Below are 20,335 nucleotides of genomic sequence, written 5' to 3'. Positions count from 1 at the left end.
GTACGTTTAGTTCTGGTAGGTCTTGAGTTTGCGGAAAAATGCACCCGAAAGAGGGAAAAAAACTTAATCTACATGCATAAATCTACCCTCTCGTGAACGTAACGAACGGTGCCGGTTGAACGATCTCCTACTTGAAATTGTTTGATTTAAGCACAGTTTACACAGTCCGTTACCACCGTAACGACGTTGCTTCGGATTTTCTACCGCACGGGGCCGAGTGTGATGCTGAGGTGATTTCTTTTTTTCCCCTTTTATATTTTTACATTTTCTTAAAAATAGCACAACCCAAGCTTCGGAATGTATCGAGTGGGTGTGTGCAGAAACAGAACGTGGGATATCCATATGGGTGGCAGAATCGGCACCGGGGGAGGATACCTGGTGACGATGGGTTTTGCGCGAAAGGAGACGAATCCAAATCCCTCAAAGGGTTTCCTCCACATCGTTTGCCAGCAACATTTTGTGATATGCATTTCTATATTTGTACATGATTGAATTTGTTGCTGCGAGTCAATGGTTTAGTTTTTTTTGGAGTTAAATTTACCATACACAAAAGGAAATATGCAATCATGTGGTGCGCAAACACGGCCACAAGGAATATAACGTTCCGGGTGAAACAATCGAGCGAGAAAGTTAATTGCTTTTCTAGTGTTTCTTCATCAATATGCTAATGTAGCTGCATCGTCGGGACACCTCTTTCAAAGGGCGACACATATGGTTGTATTTTCTTCACCCGCTCTAGCGCGTACAGTGTCGAAAAAAAAATGTGTGCCGTAAATCACTGACACCGCTTGTCGTACTTTAAAAGTTTACTTTATGCTTGGTGGTAAACAGGCCAGAGTGCTGTGAAGTTTTATGGAAGTTATTTCATTACTTAACCCTAGTGCTGGTATCGTACGGTTCAATGCGCTTCCTACGCATTTCTACCGGCTTGACAAGCGCACAGATTAATGTGCTATCATTGAACGATTTCCCCGAAAGGTCTCCAGTAATCAACATGTGAAGATTTACGCTGCATAAAGATAGGACATGAAGTCCCTTCGATCCGGTTTTTATTGGCGATAATATCTCAAGCATCTTGAGTGGTTGTATAGCAAAGTCGGTAACGGTATGAAGCGACAATAAGTCCGTTCCTGGTTCAAATCTCAATCAGATCGTACTTTTCAATGTGGTTTTAAAGAACCAGAAAGAAAAACCTGATTTTCTTCTTTCCCGTTTTACAGTACTCCGGAAGTAAATGGATCAAAAGCTGACATTTTCAGTGCTCTTGATAGATCGAAATCAAACGATAGTTTTTCTTGATAACATCTTCACTTTGGTGCAGGCACGAGGCGATATAATTGAAACGAACAATCTTTTTTTTTGTTTTGCTTTGGCGCCGAGTCCGTTTATGTAATTCGGTTCGGGTTTCGCTGCCAAAAGTCAGTCTCGCTGTGCACGATGGATGACATCCCCGTACCTTCCTGTGTTTCCCTTCCCAGGTTTTCGTAGATCGTAATTGAGATCTCCTGCTGATCGACCAGTTTCACACCGACGACCCTCCCAAGTGGCTCAATGGTGCTGTTATTTGGTGCGGTCTAATTGGTGGAACGCCTATGCCCCGTTTGGCTGCGTTCACGCTGCGCTGTAGTGTGCGAGTGAACAATCGATGGAAATTATGATCCGGCCAGTTTTGGCTGTTGTGTCGCTGTTGCTGGTGCATGCGTCGATCACGTGAACTGCGCCCGGTTGTGTCGTTGACTAGCTTGAAAATGAAGCACAGACCCTCGGTTTCGTTATCGCCTCGGTTGGATCAACCAGGAACAAGTTTTTCGAAGGAAGGGAAACACGATGTGACCAGCATTTATTTTCCAGCTTTTAATAGCTCACCATACCGGCCGTATGGTGGCTAATGAGAGAAAGCTGCCGAATGCATTCTTAGCATTTTGGACATTAAATTTCAATGTTTATATTAATTTGTTTTGCTTTTGTGAAACCCTTCTTATTGATGGTAGCTCCAGCAAGAGCTAACGAAATCAATTAATGGGTTGGCATTGGCGCTGATTTAGCGACAATCACATGCTCCAATATGAATGCAAATGTGCACTCGAATGCAACGTGCTCGGCCTTATGTTATCGGTGGCACTGGGTTCGTGTTTCTGGATTCAATCCATTCATGTGCCACCAGCACCACCATCACTTTCCGAAGTGACCAGTGTCAGCCGGTGTCACCAGTCTGACCATCGAGCCAGAGGTCATCGGGATTCGCTGATAAGTGGCTGTGGGCGCTTGATGGGGAAGTCCTGCAAAATTCAACCATCGTGTAGGTGATAGAGGAAGTGCACCTTGCGAGGCTGAAGGAGTAAATGTAAACTACCACAGAAAGCACAACAACAAACAATTCTGCTTTGCACATGCTGCTTGAGGCTGATGGAGGCTTGCCTTACGAACGTTCATTCTGAGCGCAAGTCATTCATATTTGTTAATGCTTTTTCTGTACTCTTCGCATCTTTTTACCAATGATGGCGGTGCAATTTTTGTCACACAATACAAGGGAATCGTAAACGAACGTGAAGAATTAATGGCGATCACTTCCTTACGCAATGCAAGAAGCGTACTTGAAGTTCTACGAGCTTTAAAAAACCTTGAAATGAGTAGTGGTAATGGTTGAACAGGCGCACCAATATAAAGAAGACGTCCTTGAGACAGTGATTTAGTTCAACAGAAACTATAGATGGCTCTAGATTAAAAAGTGGATCCGTGTTGTTTGTTAGTTCTGAAAAGAATACTGCTCTGCAGTTTCCAAATCAGTACAGATTACCCAACTGCTCTTAGGTTTGACACGTATCAAAAGGTTATCAAACATAAACTAGATCATTGGCAGACACACATACACCCACGTAAAATGGTCTGACAATGTCATGTTCCTTGTCCGACAAACTGCTAATGAACTGAACTGTGTCTGACTTTAGCGTAGCATAGATCTTGACTTCTTCGACCACGGCGATCGCGTGCTGCTCGCGTGACAAGGAAGCGATTTGCGCACACTTTTCGCGCATTCTCACCTATCGTGAGAAGAAGGCACGAGACAACTAGCCGGGTTAATGCCGTGCGTTTTAGCGAGCAGCGTCTATGAATTATTTATAAAATGACACATCTCAGTCCTTGGGCAAACTGTTTGGGTTGACGATGACGCCACACGGCAAATGGCAAACATTTGTCTGTATTAGCAGCATGAACAGCTGAGTCGACTTGACAATGTGGACAACTTTGTGCCATTTCTTTTGCTGAAGATAGACCGCACCAGTACCGTTTTAGAACGTTTCTATCCATCGACTTCAAGTTCAGCGCTCAATGCCAATCGGTTGGGTAACATTTGTTTGGCGTTATTTGATAAAAATGGTGGCTTAGTAACCGATACCGATGCAGGGAAATAACCACACTGGAATGTTACACAAAATTAGACGCTAATCATTTAGGGTCCTCCTCTACTTTTGCTGTTACTCACCAAGATAGGGTCCTGACCTGACAACCGATATTTACATTACCTACATTTTGCACACCATACAAACGACACCGGTCGGTGACCGGCTCGTTCCAAAGAAAAACAAAAAAAAACAACACCAATAACAATTACTTCGACTTTATTTCACTGAGCTCGATTAGATAAGAGCTTCAGCTTGGTATGGCACCAAGCACACCACACAAAAATGGACATGAAGCCAAAAATTCGTTACCAAACATGCTTTTCTCCCGATCCCATTCCCCTAAAACGGTGATACCAGCAATCGAAAGTGATAAGGTGAGTACACAGGATCTTCGCGGTTTATTTGAGCAATTTTCACAGCAGCCTTGTAGTAGAAGTGTACGGTTGCCAGTTGAAATGCTGGCATCTAATCGGCGCTACTACCATTTCCCTGTTCCAAAAATATGCTCCTTCACGATCGTGATGATCCCTTCTGGAGCCGGCACTAAACAAGTGTAGTTGAATCACTCGCCCACCGAATGATACACGAGTGTCCGCTACACCCCGATGTGTTTGCCTGTTTGGTGACCTTTTTGCCGAGACTGTTTACTGTTTATTAATCTTGAATTTGGCTCTGTATTTGTGTACTTGTGTTTTGCTTTCCCCACACTGTTCAGTTTGATAAGTTTTCGTTGGGGTTGTTTTTTTCTTCTTCTTGTGCTAACGACCGAACCGTCTCCATGATTGTTGGACATGCAGGATGGGATGACTGGAAGCTCTTGTTAGTTGTTCTTGTTGGTCGTAATCTGCCAAACGAGCAGAATATTGGTCACTACCTCGAATGACCTTTACCACCAGCGGAGGGGATGGTCTTGTTTGACGGTGTGTCGATCGGACAGGTCTTCTCGCACCTCACACCGTGTGCACTTACAGTGCAATAAAACCGGAGAAAACGCTATCATGTTCGGCAATTAGAATTAACGATTTCATGATGAGGCTTTTTATTGATTGTTTACTATTCCGTCGGCTGATCCTGAGCCGAACAGGAGATATGTCTTTTCCCGAAAGGGAAATACGAGAGAACTGGGAATTGTACCAACAAATGCAACAGATAAGAGAATGCCCATTATAATATATGCCCCATGTGGTACTTTGGGAAACGTAGTTGTAATAGGCAAAAGCATATTTTTTAACAGTAGAATTCTGATATGATCTTGTTCGTACTTGTCCACATGGTAGGCGCATCCATGTTGGAGATTGATTAACAGATTTTATATATAAATGTCTTGAATTCCTTTGAGATGTTTTAGACGAGAGATCTTTTACTTTCATAAGTTCCTTGAAGAACGACATTCATTTCAATAACCACACTAAAAGGTTCTCAAACTTTTGCATACACCTAATAGTTTGATTTACCGGGGATATCGGGACATACCGCGTGGAGGTGGTTTTAATAAGCGCACGTAAAACAGTGTCAATTTATCACCATTCATGTATCTTGCCCTTTTTCTTGCTTCCAGCACTTAGCAGCTGGTTTTTCCTATTATCCTTGGCAAGAGGCAAGATTATAGGTACTGGCACAGGGTTTGTGGCACATCCCATACACCATTCCGAAATATCTATCAGATCGAATCGTTTTCTAGGCGGAACCGTGCCACCAACATAACAGGAACACATGCGCTCAATAAATATGAGTTGCCCGTCCGTTACGCCCCGTGCATCAGTGTCTGCAAGGGCTTTACGTTTTGCAACATTGTAGCGGCCTCGGAACTTCCTTTTTGATATGCATTTTCCATTTGCACTTATCACACAAAAAAAGGTATCGGAAAGCTGCCTTGAAGAAGTTCGCTTGCGAGCATACTTCATAATTCAATGTCCGCCGGGATTGGTGGTTTCGATATTCCAACACGAAGGTGTCCCGATTGTGGCAAATAATCATACGCCTTGGGGTCGTTAGCTGCCTTTTTATGTACCGCCACAGTGTACGCAAAGGTGTCTTTGGTGGCCATATACTATGTTTTCAGCCTGAGGAGCGCGTAGGTGGTGAAAGCATAAATTGTCCCACATGGCAGAAGGGCACAATGTCATTGACTGCACCGTGGCGTACCAATTGAAAAAGGGACGAATTGGATTAGAGAGCACGTCTGGCTTCTTTGGGTATTTGGTTTTTTGTTGTTGTTACGCTTCGTCTTCGTCGAGGAAAGTGGGTTGAGTTTCACGCAAGCAAATCAAAAGCTTGTGTGTGGGTGAAGGGAAATTTAAGTTGCCATTGTATTGTAGAATGCAGTGCTTCTTTACAAAAGTACATTAAAAAGCATATACATTACTTACCGGTTTATGGTTAATTAACGACTGGAGGAAGTTATCACGAACAGGGTTGCTTCCAGGATGTTCCTTGTGTTTCTTGGGTATCCTTTAATTACCCTTCGTAAATCTGATCAGAAATCTTGCTCTTGGATCGCACTTTCTTTCTCAGCAGTAATCGTTCAAGCAGCCACTATTGCTGCATCCACCACCGAACAAACAATACACTCTTCCGGTGCACTGTTGACAAGTGAACTCACCATCGGCCAAGTAAGGGAAACTTCCTTAGCTCTTAGCTAAACACTCTCACACTCAGACTCAGACGCCGTTACGCTTTGGCCCGTGCACGGAACACGGCTAGCCGGAACGAACGCATCGAAACACACACGACGGATAGGAAAGAAATGTCGACAAAGCGCACCCACGACGTGAACGTGGGACGCACCTGTTTCCGAGCGGATCACTGTTGCCAAGTCGCGGAAAAGCACTGGTTATTTTTAGCCGAAGTTCACCGTGGTCAGTCCGGCTATCGGGGTGATAGAAATTTGGGAAGCCACGTCACACGCAACACGCACAGACACTGCACAGAGAAGGAGTTCTTGGTCCTTTCTTGATCGATAGTGTGTAAGACCTCCGGAAGTGTCCGTGGGATAATAGTTCCACAGATTCACCTTCAATTTGTGCCGGTTTCATCAACTATGGGAGCGATTACTTTTGCTTTGCTTCAAGAACGGAGAACAAATCGTCGCACATTTTACTGCACTTTAGAACACTTCTTGCTCAATCGTTCTCACACTGTTGTCGGAATCCGTTTACAGTCAGCTGATAATGTTGAGCCAATATCAACACTTTGAAGGATCAGTATAGCAGCAATCACAACGGAACCAGAGTCCTTAAAATGGACGATCACTTCTAGCACATGTTTTCACCATCATCCCTCACAGGATTACGAGGATCGGTTGATCCTTCTTCCTCTTCTTCTTCTTGCACTGCAACGAACAAACACTTGGCAAAATATCCTGTACCCCTACTGGCCGGATGATTCACGACGCCTTCCGGACGAGCAGATGTAGCAACTTTCGCACACCGTCGCTCATGTTGTGCCGTGATAGAAAGGAAAAGCAGCCACAAACCAACGTAGGGCGTAAGTTAAATAGCAGCACTCGGGATGCTGTGTCGAGTAGTGCCGGATGATGGTGGGAAAGGCTACGTCCATTTGCTTCGACCGTTTATCGAAGACTCATGCATCGGTGCGCCGAGCAAAGGAATTAAATGGTAGCTTCATTCATTCCGGCGCACTGCAGTCGATCACGGCTCAAAGAGAGCTGGGAGCCGGTTCTCTCTCGCTTACGCTCCGCTCTAGCATTTGTTGCGTGCGACAAAGGCTTACGCCACAATGTTCGATGGGTGTGTGCCGTTTGGTCCAGTGATGATGAAAGTGTTTATTACTTTTGCTTCTATTCAATTTTTAAAGTATTATAAAATGCTAGTAGCAATGTTAAGTGATCGTTTGTTATTTGGTAAAGGTTTCCTCTTGCTTTCCTTGCATGGATTTTACCAAAATACTCTAATTTGTCCTTTGTTTTTGGTTATATTAAACAATTGCTACAATTGCTCTATAACAGAGAGTAATCGTTGGTGATTCATTCTCTTGTACGCTCTCTGCAATGTGACAACGCTCTATTAGCCCTGTTTTCCAAAGGATCACGACCAGACGAAAAAATATGTTTCTGTACACATTATACAAAGTCTTGCGGATATAATTTGTTAAGATGGTGTACTAAATTTACTTGTCTCGTAGATAAACGAATTCAGTTGCCTGCAGTTCGTGCTGATCTGATTACTAGTTTAAACTTTGCTATTTATGTATTCAAAGATGCGCTCGTGGCTTGAGAATTTAAACTTGGTGGGAATGGAAGGAAAAAGGGAAAATAGGGATAACCAAGGGACGATGATGAGAGCGAGCGAGAGAGAGAGCCAAGCCAAAGCTTATCAGGTATATGGCAAGTGCGTCTTATCAGCCGTACACCGGGCGACACTGGTTGGGCCCTTTTTTCACCGAGCGTAGACTGATCTTGTGAAAATAGCATTGGCCATTATCGGTAGACAGTTATTATGACGAGAGTGCACTCGCCAAACGTTCATTATCGCGCCCTTTGCGACGCTGCAACCAGGGCCATTTGCAGGCCCAGAGGTTCCTGATGTAAGCCCATCAGGTCACATCGTGACATCGTGTCAGCTGTTTTTTTAGTTACTTGCTCTCTACTTGTACCTAGAAAGATGCGCCCTGTAAACGAAGGATGTCGGACACGCGCCGATCCCTCCCGTACTACAGGTGGGCGTAAGTTCAACCCTGTTTGGGTATGTCCTTTAAATAGAAAATCCCAACCCAAACAAGACCGACAAGGTTATATGGTGGTAGGGTACAGCAAAACAAACAGCAGGGGTGTATGCTAAATTAATGATTTACCTGTGCCAGATGTAGCACAAACCATTTGTTACGAGTCTATTTTCAACTGCCAGTTGAATTCTTCCATACACTTCGGAAATGATCGTTCGATTTCGTACGTATCATTAGACTTTTCTGTCTTAATTTAACGATGAGGGGTGTGTTCCGCTGTTCAAATATAGATCAACACACGTGATCTGTGGGGACACACGACAGGTTTGTAAAATTGTCCCTCTCGTCGTCGTCGCAAACTTGTCCTAGTTACGTCACAAAGTGTTTTTTTTTTTTTTGCTTCACTTCCTTCAATTATTATTGCTCATAAATCTAGCCCCTCACACACATGTCGCACTGTTTACAGATGAAGTCATACACATTCGGTTATTGCATTGATAATACATCGAAAGGCGTAAGGAAACCACATGGCACTACACGTTGCAACGTGCCATCGTATTGCCTGTTCGAAAACAAAATGGCTTATGCGTGTATTCCCACGTTTATTGCGACGACCGCCGGACATGATTGTTGCAGGTATAAAAGGCGAAATAATTCGGCAAATCTTAACACTCAGCATAAAGGAAGGAAGGATGGATTGGTTTATGTAAACCTTTAAACATAATTCATCCTATTTCTGTATGTTTTTATATATAACATCATTTAAGTTGTGTTTGTTGCACCCGTACAATATGCACTACTAACCATTATCACAATTGACGACGCATTAGATGCATGCCGGGAACGGAAACACATTTAAGACACATATAGCACATAAAAAACACAAACTGATCCAATGTTTGGAACAGTTGAACAAAATGGATAAAATGGAACATTAAAATTGCACAGTTTTTTGCAGGAATTTTTTGCCCAAAGTGATCGTGCATCGGCAAGAGCCGAACACTGCGGGACGCTTTCTTTTCACTGACTGACACAGTAATGGAACGGATCATCCTAATTCGGACGATCTGTCACCATTCTCTTAGTAGTGGTCTGTACGCACTTAAGTGTAAAATTGGTTATTCATTGTAGGTGTAATATGTTTCCATAACAGCAGGTAGATGACGTATAGGATTGTACGTGAAAGTTCTGAACAAATGCCGATCGTATGATTTGTGATTTAAAGTTGAAGATCAATAGATCAAAAATTGAGCTGATTGGTTTGGTGACTTTGTAATCTATCGAACACGTTTCACAACCATATAAACGTTATTTCGGCTGGCTTTCACTCAGGAATGGTCCGTCGTTTACAAAAGTAGCGTGGCATCTTTACTTTCTCACACATGAAGATGTACACATCAGTCTCAAGCATTACATTACGTTGTGTACGTTGACAGTGTGCTATAGTAGCCGTGATACGTGCCTAGAGATGTGTTAGAGATTTACCCGGAGGACCATCCGAGTGATAGTGTAGAAGCGATAGAAGCGGCACCATTAAGTCGGCCGGATTGTACCGGGTGTACGGGTGGTGTTCCAAAAATAAACATATCATGCAACCACTGCATGGGCTCTGGATTGCCATCCGTACAGAGCTTTAGCACGGTGGCGTTTGTTTGTTTTGTTTGCTTCACAGCGCCCTTGCACCGTTCGTCTCTTCCTTGCTAGGGTGGCACAAATCGGCACTAACTGCTGGTCAGCAAAAAGGGCGACAGATGTCATCCAGTGCCTGCATGCATCGAGATGAACCTGGTTCCATTACGCGATCGATGTGGGTGGCGTTAAGCTGTGGATGCTGGAAACGGAAGTAGCCTTTAGGAAATCGTTAATAAATTGTTGATGCACTACGTTTGTTGGTCCTAAACTTGATCCCAATTTGAAGCTGGGGTCTAAGAAAATTATTTTTATGGGAAGATTTTGAGGACCATCCACCGCTAACTGCTGCAAGCGACGTCCAACAAGACGGCATAAGTTATTTACCCCTTTTAAAGGGTTTTGAAGACACTTCACATACAACAGCTCGCATTTAGACAAGCTTGATAAATGCTTACGTATGTCTGGCGCCTGCAGACCTTTTCAAATGAACCAGCGGAACTGGAATGCAGCAGCGGAGAAAGAAAGTATTTTTCTATGCCCTTTACAATACGTGCCGTCAAAGCGCACTTTAAAGCCCTTTCATCCCAAAAGATGTTCTCCAATGCTTTACAACGTTGGGTTTACCATTCATCAATCAAGACATGGCACAACGGTAGAACTTCCATGAAAGCGTTAATCCGATTGTAGCCCTTTTATGTCGCACACGATATTTTAAAGAAGCACATCGTGGAAAAGAAAAACGATGGTCCGAAACCGGTTTGTTCCATTCACATCTGAAACTGTTGTTGCATTGGGTCACTTGTCTAATTTTCGATTTTGTTTTAAAAATATTTACTCTAGGCAGTAAAGAATTGTTTGACAACTCTTTATAGATGATTGATTGAATATTTCATCCAAGTGAAGAAAAAAACCTGAGTAATATTTGTTTTTAGAAACCTTTTCTTTCTGTCCAGTTTGAATAAACTTAACAGTTTTGTGGGCAACCGAAAACAATAAACATGCTGTACCTGCTTTTAAACTTAAGAAATGTTTCCATTCCCCTAGATTGATCCTAGATGGCGGAAAGAGCTAACACGCGCAACCCTTGATCCGTAACATCGTTGCAATTAGCACTCGATTGCGATTCGATCTGGGCGCCCGCGTGTGCCTTACGAGCTGTCAAACATTTCACGGAAAGTTTCACCCACTCGAATGCGAATGCATCCTGCCAATAGCCGCGATTGCGTATCATCTCACGCCTCTATTTGTGTTCTATCAATCCCTACCATAGGCTAATGGCGCCAGCTGCGGAATAAGAAACAAAATATGATCCACTGTCTTGGAGCATTGAAAGAAACACATCTTGCTCTACTCACCATACATGGGATGCACTATTGGGACACCTTACACTCCGTTCTATCTGCACCGAAAAGACGTGCTATGCAACACGATGCTCGTGGCCAAACACGAGAGTTCAGTTTTCATTGTTTTCAGCATTGAATTTTATACGCTGCCGAAAGAAACAACAAAAAACATACACGTGAGCCTCTCAGACCGGAACCGAAAGCGGATGAGGAAGTAGTGGACACACCCACACCGTGGCTATTAATACCAACGGACGTCGGAAGAGGATCACATTAATGAAGGATTTTACGCACCTCGATCGACATACGAAAACCCAAAAATTACACCACCATTGCGACCCTGGTGGACACGGGTGCATCGTTCCGGAAATCAATACTTGGTGGATTTTTGGGCAAGCTTTTCGAGCACTACCACCGCGTGGTTCGTATTTCGACAACCAAATTTAAAGACGTCTTTTTTGCCTATTGTCCAGTTGTAATTCGATCGATTAGTTGATATTCTGCGCGCCATCTTCTGTGGTGGGTCACCGTCGTCGGCGTTGGTGTATGGCCAGCAAAACATGGGCGACTTTTTGCACTTCGTGGAATCACGCACACGATCGTGAAGAAATATTAGATACGTTTTGGGATAAGGTTTCGTGGATTGAGGCCTTGAAATTTGAATCCGTAGCGGAAAAGGTAAAGGAAAACCGGAAGGACGTACGGGTCCGCTTGCACACGTTGATGTTTGTACGCTGTGGAAGGGTGGAGTAAAAGGTTTGAAGATGGACCGTATTACATTGATCAAGGTTTTTTGGAACATTATTTCTCAAGACAATGCACATAAATTGCTCAGTAGCTTCGCTATGAATTAGGTTTAGGTTTATAGATATCTTTCCTCTATTCCATTGTTTTGGTGGTGACAAATATTGTTTTAAAGACGCAGTATCATTTCGATTAGCATTATACAAACCGTCTTAAAGTAATCGTCATCAGAGCTGTACTGATATTCTGTTCGCCCACATTAATTTTAATCCGATTCGCTTTCGCTCTCCGACTGGAAATCGCCAACGTTGATGGAAAATTTATACTCCTGATCGCAACCCAGATACGAATCGCTCATATAGTACAACGTGTACTCGTGGTGGCCTGGGCTGGGAGCGACGAAGTTCAGCTTCACCTTTGCCTTTTGCTGTAGGGTAAGTCGTTTGATGGACAGTAGTGAGTTTGTTTTCGGATCACCAATTACAACCCACCAGCCTTCTTCGCGTTTCTGTAGATAAATAAAAGAAATATCAGTTAATTTTTGGTAAAAAATGATACAACGTTTTAGTTAATAAAAATGTTTCCAAAAGTATAAAATTGTGATTGCTAAACACAGTAAATGTTATGTACATGTGTAAAGATACACTCTAAACAAATAAATTGGTAGTGTACCCAGTAAGTAAGTAAGCAAAAGGTCATCCATCAGATTAACTCAAACATGGCTCTTACACGACTCTTTGAAGCAACGAAAAAGGACGATCGATGATCGATGTGGCACTTGCGTTAGAGCGGTTTGTGGTTTCTGGTCGATCTGGGACCGACTCTGATGTCTACCTTCCACCAACCAAAAACAAATCATTTGCCAGAAAAGTAATCAGATAGGACTTGAGCGCATGGGTGCGATTAATAATGATCGATTGTAGATGACGACGGCGGGTGCTATTTAATCTTCGACTGATTTATTAGGCACCTGCTCCTCTTTACTCCACTGGTAATGTTTCAGCTCTATTGTCTCCGATTACTCTGTAACAACGGAGATCCGAGGAAGTTGGATCAACTTACATGACTGCACCACTAAACTACATAAACTTGTGGTTGAGGTGACAAGCGCCTAGGATGCAAATTTTGAACTTTATCTCGGCGCCATTAAATAGGTAGGTTTGTCACATACTCCATTCCAATGTGTTTCGTGTAAATTAATCAACATGGCTTTCTTAGTTGCCAATGACGTAAGATTTGTTACAATAAATCCACTACTCTTGCCCATATACAGCAAGAAAAAAATATTTCGGTAGTTCCGGTTGCTGTATAATGCCGTAATCTTAACAATCTAACAATTCATCAACATTTCTCCGAGCAGCGGTCTATCAATAGCTCATGCTGTACTGTACTCTGGCGCATCCTGTTCACAGGTCAACCATTATCATCCTTATGGCGACGCTCCTACTCTTTATGTTTACACCCTTTTGGTTGCATAATTATAACACACACCGACGCTAATGTGAAATAACCGGTGAACTTTTTTCCCACTCTAATGATTTAAAAATAGTTTTAAATAAGTCAGTGTCTACGATTATTATGCTAGGTATAACAACTATGAAAACTTTGAAATAGGAAACTTACCTGTGGGAAGAAGGGTGCAATTACTGGGCCTGTTACATCGTCTTCGCGCTCTAATGTAACCTCCACATCGACAGAAGATCCCGAATGGATACGATCCTTGTCGAGAACTGCGAACGTCAGTTCGATATTTGGATATCGGTTGCAGAATCGTGCTACATCCGACATCTGCTGATCAGTCATCTGGAGCAAACGTGATCGATCGTCATCATCCAGCTCCATAATGTCAAACACTGTTTCGATGCCTTTCTCCTGACAACGCTTAATAATTTCTGCGGTAAAATGTGGCAACTGTTTGAGGTACGAATCTTTGCTCCACATTGCCTGTGTTACCATCTGGGCCAACTCCATAGCGGCGACGGCGGGTGATAGCCAACCATTAGAGGAAAGTACGTCCACGCACGCCTGCACCAAACGAATTGCTTTGCCAAGGATCTGCTCAGTGTCGCCCTGAAGCTCAGCACCCAGCTGCAGACGGGAAAGATGGGCCTGGAGCAGCAAATTCGTCTTGATGTGTGGATCGTTGTACTTGGGTGCAGTACCATTCGGACCGGTCAGTTTGTTGGGCAGACGGGATCCTAAACTTCGCAGAATGTTATCCTCATGATGGCGCACGATCAAATCCTCATACTCTGCCGCAGATGAAATGATTTCTAACAAACCTCGAATCTTTGTTTTGCTGTTCAGCGAAAGACTGAACAGCTCAATTGTAGTGTAATTGATGTAGTAGTATGCCGCAATCATGCCCAAGTTAAGTGGCAGAGCATCCATCTCATCCTCCACACCGATACACTTCGATTGTTCTAGATCGGAGAGCGTTGATTCCACCAGTTCCGACAAGTGGTCCGACAGATGACGGTGAGTGACACCCTGCAGATTATAGTAGTTTGGATTCTGCGTTAGACGTCGATACAAAAACGTCCACGTCAAATAGTCTACGGCGTCCTGTTTGTTTTCAATTGTCTTTGTGACGATCTCTGCATTAAAATGATCATGCAGTCTGTGATCAAGATGGCTTTCCACCGGTAGCGGTTCGTTAAGGAATTTCTTGTAAAAATCTTTCTTCGAGCTCTGACACATCAGGACAGCTTTAGCATCGTCGTCTTCCAAAGGCCTGTTGGCACGACCGACCATTTGCAGTACATCGGTGATCGGATAGTCGTCGTAGGAATGATTTCTGCCATTGTAGAACTGTGTATCCATAATAATGACCAGGTGTGCGCTTATGTTCAACGCCCAGCAGAGATCGCGAGTACAGATAGCTATCTGCACCGCACCGGAGTCGAACAGTTGCTCCACTATGCGTTGATCGGAAGCAGTTAGTCCTTCGTGCATATACGCCACACCTTGGGAGAGAGTTTCCTTCAACGTTTTATCTGTCATCCGGTCCAGGAAGGGTTTGATATCTTCTTCTTCCGCGTGGAAGAAACGATTCGGTTGCAGCTCTGCCGCACAGTACGTCAGCACATCGATTGCCGTAAGCCGGGCCAACTTGCGGGACGTGACGAACACAATGACCGGTTTGTGAGGGCTAAACTTGGTGATCGCATTGTACACCGGTTTGGACATAGCGGCGACACGCGATGCGTTGTGCGTTATGTTGAGACCCTGTACGTGTAGCTCCAAAGGAATTGGCCGTACAGAGGGATGGAAGTTGAATGTAGCGTTCGTACTACAGCCAAGCCATTGCGCAATATCGCGCGCATCGGCTAACGAAGCCGATAGAGCGATGATGCGTATCGGTTGTTCGGTTTGCGATGAAATGTAACGCATCCGGGAACAGGCCACTTCCAGTACCGGACCATCTTCTCCTCCCATCAGCTGCAACTCATCCACGATGAACAACTGCACGTTCTGAACGTTCTTGCGCTGTTTCCAACGGCGCGAAAGCACATCCCATTTGTCGGCTGTCGTTACGATAATCTGACCCTTGGCGATCAACTTCAAATCGGTTCCAGTTTCGCCTGTTAGCTTAACCACCTTGCAACCGAGTGCGGATTGTCCGAATCGTTGATGCCATTCATGAAACACAAGATCAGCGAGAGGATCGCGTGCGACAAGATACACTACGCGGCCGGCCGGATTTTGCGAGAGCAATCGAAGCACTGCGAACTCCGCAATGGTAGTTTTTCCCGATCCTGTGGGAGCTCCGACAAATACATTATCTTCGCTGTTATATACCGCGTTAAAGACTTGTGTCTGTATTGGGTTAAACTGAGGGAACCGATCGGCGTAAAGTGTTTCGAACGATGGATCTCGCAGGGCACTGATCGGAAGCGGTTGCAGATCAAGCAGCTCCGTCGGTGGAAGATTCTTCTCCGGAAGGATTAAATGCCGGAAGGACACGGGAAGCTGCGTCTCGGCACCGATCCAACGGTCAGACACGATTCGCAAAAAGTACTGCGGAGGCAATGGTTCAAAGACGGGCACGAAGAACTTCACCAGATGATCATCGGTGCAATATTTGGCCTTTAGCAGAAAATATTCGTGATGTAAAATCACCTCCGAATCGACATCTTCCACCAGAATCCAGAAAGCTTCCGATTGGCCGTGCACTTTTTCATCCCACTGGAAGTCGGGTGTGATGGTGAGCTCTACGCGAAGCGTCGAGCGTGTAATCGGTTGGATGTGCGTCGAAAGTTCCAGCTTCGGGAACTGATGTATGTAGCGATAGATCGTCTTGCCAAGCTTTGGTACACGGATCAGCTCACCAATTTCGTTCGCCTCCAGATCGTACAGCCGTTCCCAGGGAAAGTTTTTCTTCTCTATTTTCTTTACGATTTCTTCGGGCATTTTGCGGAACTGGCGCAACGGAGACATGCTTTGCCACATGCGACGATCGATCATCTTGCAAAGAGTAAGACATTTGTCCGCCAGTTGGGCCCAACCACGGTGAAGGACATTTTCGAAGATTGCGCGCAACAGTCGGGACGCGGACTGCGTAACGTACACCATGTCGGCCATCAGAGCAAAACCTTCCAGCTTCAGCTGTGAGATGTACGCTTGCAACAATACGTTCACCTTAGCGCTCGGTTCTTCCATGCTCTCCTTGATCGGGATCGGTACACGCTCCATCAGCTTCTGCAGTTCGAGCTTTTCCTCCTCGCGCACAGTAATGTTGCGGAATTCTCCGGACAGTGAGAAAACGCGGAAAAGTTCAATCTCACTCAGTGTAGGTTTCAACAGCTGGTGGTATGTAAGCATCGTTTCGTGCGTACAGTAGTAGTGGGACGCAATTCGACCCACTTCGGTTACTTGCAGGTGACCACTCTTGCGATCGTACTTGATCAAGCCGCTGCGTTCGAGATGTAACGCAGCGGTGTGTATGAGATCCGCACGGAACTGCTCGAGCAGTGGATCCTCCTGTACCGCATCGATCGACACTCCATACAGGGTCGGCTGGCGCAGCATACGAATATAGAGATAGGTGTATCCGAGCCAAGTGACGGCATCCTTGACATTTTGCACCGTCCCGAGCACGATCTCGGCATTCAGCATATCCGGAAGCTTGGAAATGAGCTGCGATTCGATGGGCAGCTGTTGATTCAGCAGAGACAAATAGTACTGCAGTTCGCTGTGATTTGTGATCAGAATGCCTTCACCTTTCGTGTCGTACTGTGGACGACCGGCACGACCCAGCATCTGCAATACGTCCAGCGCGCCCAGTTCGACCCATCGCCCCTTTTCCGGATTGTACACCTGCGTACCCTTGATGATGACGGTGTGTGCCGGAAGATTCACACCCCACGCAAGGGTGGCCGTCGATACGAGCACCTGAATATGTCGATCGGCAAACAGATCCTCCACCAGCGTACGATCGACGCGTGTCATTCCAGCGTGATGGATTGCGAAACCGTACGGTAGCAAATCCTTCAGTTCCTGGTTTTTAACTTGATCTGCCTCGGAACGTAACACTTCCATACTAGCGGAACCTTCGCGCAGGAACGTTCCGAGAGTGTCCTTCTCGAGACACATGTCCCGAACGGCACGTGCCGTTTTACCCGTCTCTTTGCGCGAATGAACAAACACCAGCACCTGATTGCGGCCAGCGTGCTCCATCACCTTCTCATACACAATGTCGTTCATCACCTGGAACCGTTTGAGCGCTTTCTTCTCCGTCACGCCAATGTACTGCTGTTCCAGGGCAACCGGTCGGTAGCTGTTGTCGAAGTAGAAGAGTCCCGTTTCGGGACGGACGCGCAGGAACGTTGCAACATCCTGGTAATTGGGCAGCGTGGCCGAAAGTCCTACCAGGCGCACATCTTCCTGGGTGGTTTCAATGTTGCGGATTGTACGAGCAACGAGCGCTTCCAAAACGGGACCACGTTCATCGTGCAGCAGATGAATTTCATCAATAATAACCAAACGTACGAACTGCGTGTACGTCTTTTCGCCCCCCTTGCGTGTGATAATGTCCCACTTTTCGGGCGTGCAGACGATGACTTGTGTTGCGGCAATTTGCTCCCGACTCAGTTGATGATCGCCTGTCAGCTCCGCCACCGTGAGATTGTACGTCGCCAACCGACGGCCAAAATTACCGACCATTTCTTGTACCAATGACCGCATCGGGGCTATGTAGATGATTTTAAACTCATCCACATTGATCGTTCCGTCGTCGTTGATGTGCTTACCGATTTCGCGCATCATCGTAAGCAGGGCAACGTTCGTTTTACCAGCACCGGTAGGCGCACAAAGGAGTAGGTTTTCGTCGCTTTCCAGAGCACTTTTGTACAATCGGCTCTGAATTCGATTGAGCGTTTTGAACCCGTTGAAAACGGGTTGCACATACTTCGGAAGCTTCTCAATGGCAATCAGTTCTTCGTCTTCATCGAACGGACGTGGCTTTAGGGCTGGAACGTGCACCTCCTCGTATCCCTTGCGTTGCTTACGGAACGAACCGTCCGGTAGCTGGCAACGTTTGTTGGCCATCAGATGTGAACCTTGCGTAAATGCCAGCTCGTCCAGCTCCAGCACAGTACGGTTACCTAGAATCTGTCCTCCTCCAGCAGCCGCACGTTCGCTTCCATTGCCCACATTTCCCTCCATGAAGTCCATGGCGCTATCATCCATGGCACGATCGCGTCGCGATCGAAGCGACGGTTTTGTGTCCGTTCCGTCTGCTCCTCCATTGGAATAGTCTCGACCTTCTTGCGCTTCCTGTTTGCCAGTATCAAGCTGCCGCAGAATCTTTGCTAGCGCTGCATCCGCCTTCATGCGTTCGCGCAATTTCGCACGCTCACTCTCACTCTGCGATTGGGCCAGCATCGTACAGTAGAGGATCATTTGACGATTTTTCTTCAACTGTTTAATAAAATCGAAACAATCGTAGCCCAGTAACAGCACCAGCTGGTTCTCACACTCCCGATCGTCTCCGGATTCTTTGAGCACATTCAATACCTCGAGTGCTTTAGACTGGGACATCATTGAATCATTATAGTACTTTCGTAGGCAACGCTGTAGCCAATGCGCATCAATGTCTCGCGGGTCGAGTGCCTTTTCCTTTTTGTTCATGTCCTCACCACCACCAAGATTTTCTGCATGGAGAATACCATCATCGCGGGCTTCCTCGCCCTCGTCTTGTCCATCGTCTTCACGCACCTCACCATACTTATCTTCATCCGACTCTTCTTCTGATTCTTCGAAGCGTACGTTGATGCCGTACGTTTCATCGATCGGTTCATCACCACCGGGACCAGCCTGTCCCGCACCACCGATCGCGGTGGCCGCATCCGAACCAAAGTCAGTGATTTTTTTACCCAGGTTCACCAACAGTGCAAATCGTTCGTCTGCCACACTGCCCAACAAACCATCGATTTCGCGCTTCTTTTCGCGTTCCTTCATACGATCGTTCTTCAGCACGGCCAAGATTTCATCTGCCGCACCGCGTAGAATATCGCGCGGTTGGTCACCGATCGCTTCCTGAATGAAACTTAGCAGCACCTCGTACGTTTGACGCGTCTCTTGCGTTTTCGGGCGGTACACGATGCCGACCATCTCATCGATTCCCTCGGACAGCAAGGTAGCGCCTTTCATGCTGTTGAAATCGTACTGCGCCTCATCACGCTTCTGGCGCTTTGCTTTACGTTCTTCCGTTTTTTCCGGTTTGCTGCGTTGCGCACGGTCACCCATCCGGGTACCATCGAGTTTGCCAACGAGCGATATAACCTCACCGGTAGCCTCATCGCGCCTCGGACGCTCGATCAGGCGAACGTCCGCTTGTAGGACAAGATTTGAGTTCTGTGTGTTGGGAAGGAACGGACATTTAAAGAATACGATGTTTTAGGACATCTAAACAACAAACTATTAGGCCACATTTCACAACTTACCGCCTTGTACTCATACTGAAGCTGTCTTGCTGCTGCGTCAGCCATACTGTTGTAGTACTGTTATAGATAGTTCTGAACAAAGCGTTTCTACGCAATTACAAATCCAGAAATGTTTTAATCGAAGTTTTTTATATGTACTAATAGTAAATACGCCTATTTTCTATCAAATTTTCACAAATTATTTTTCACACGAAACAAGCGCATTCGGCTTGTGAATTGTTTTGACGTTTAGTAAAGCTTGCGTTGGTATGTGTGACAACGAAAAACAATGCAAAGGTACATCTAACAAAGGTGTGCACATAACAATACATTCATCTTGATACTTCAATTCAATATGAAAAATAAAACCGTTCCAGCAGGATTTTAATTTCGGCAAAACGTGCGTTGTAATTAACACAACACTAACAATGATTACAGTTCATTACTGAAAACCCATATTTCAGTACTTCAGTACAAGCCGCTCGCTTATTCAATCTGGATCCAGACGTACGATTTCAATTGGAAATTACAATGGTACAGAATGTCGATCATTTACTACAAGCGCTACAAGCGATCAATCTAGGAAAAAAATAGATCCATACGA

General features: G+C 45.3%; 1 protein-coding gene and 1 long non-coding RNA gene across 2 annotated transcripts; both read right to left on the bottom strand.

Annotated features, from left to right (window-relative positions):
* Window positions 1–10,883: 10,883 nt before the first annotated feature.
* On the bottom strand, window positions 10,884–11,690 carry LOC125765223 (uncharacterized). Its single transcript, XR_007418528.1, has 3 exons — window positions 11,357–11,690; window positions 11,075–11,208; window positions 10,884–11,003 (listed from the first exon to the last, which is right to left on the bottom strand). It is a non-coding gene; the product is annotated as an uncharacterized LOC125765223 (long non-coding RNA).
* A 222-nt stretch (window positions 11,691–11,912) lies between these two features.
* LOC125765221 (putative U5 small nuclear ribonucleoprotein 200 kDa helicase) lies at window positions 11,913–20,294 on the bottom strand. The gene is made up of 3 exons (XM_049430133.1): window positions 19,753–20,294; window positions 13,430–19,663; window positions 11,913–12,314 (listed from the first exon to the last, which is right to left on the bottom strand). Exons 1-3 carry the CDS (start codon window positions 19,795–19,797, stop codon window positions 12,072–12,074), a joined length of 6,522 nt encoding a protein of 2,173 aa, XP_049286090.1. The 5' UTR covers window positions 19,798–20,294; the 3' UTR covers window positions 11,913–12,071.
* Window positions 20,295–20,335: the final 41 nt, after the last annotated feature.

The sequence above is a fragment of the Anopheles funestus genome, chromosome 2RL (assembly GCF_943734845.2).
Source record: "Anopheles funestus chromosome 2RL, idAnoFuneDA-416_04, whole genome shotgun sequence".
Taxonomy (NCBI): domain Eukaryota; kingdom Metazoa; phylum Arthropoda; class Insecta; order Diptera; family Culicidae; genus Anopheles; species Anopheles funestus.
The sequence above is the reverse complement of the archived record's forward strand: the minus strand, read 5'-3'. Positions and strand labels throughout refer to the sequence as shown.

What these genes read in the sequence shown, in the direction of transcription:
- LOC125765221 (XM_049430133.1), bottom strand. Translation starts at nt 19,797, where the DNA reads ATGGCTGACGCAGCAGCAAGACAGCTTCAGTATGAGTACAAGGCG. An exon ending in TTCAGTATGAGTACAAGGCG is followed by an intron (nt 19,664 to 19,752) that starts GTAAGTTGTGAA and finishes CCCAACACACAG; the next exon opens with AACTCAAATCTTGTCCTACA. An exon ending in TTGCACCCTTCTTCCCACAG is followed by an intron (nt 12,315 to 13,429) that starts GTAAGTTTCCTA and finishes ATTTATCTACAG; the next exon opens with AAACGCGAAGAAGGCTGGTG.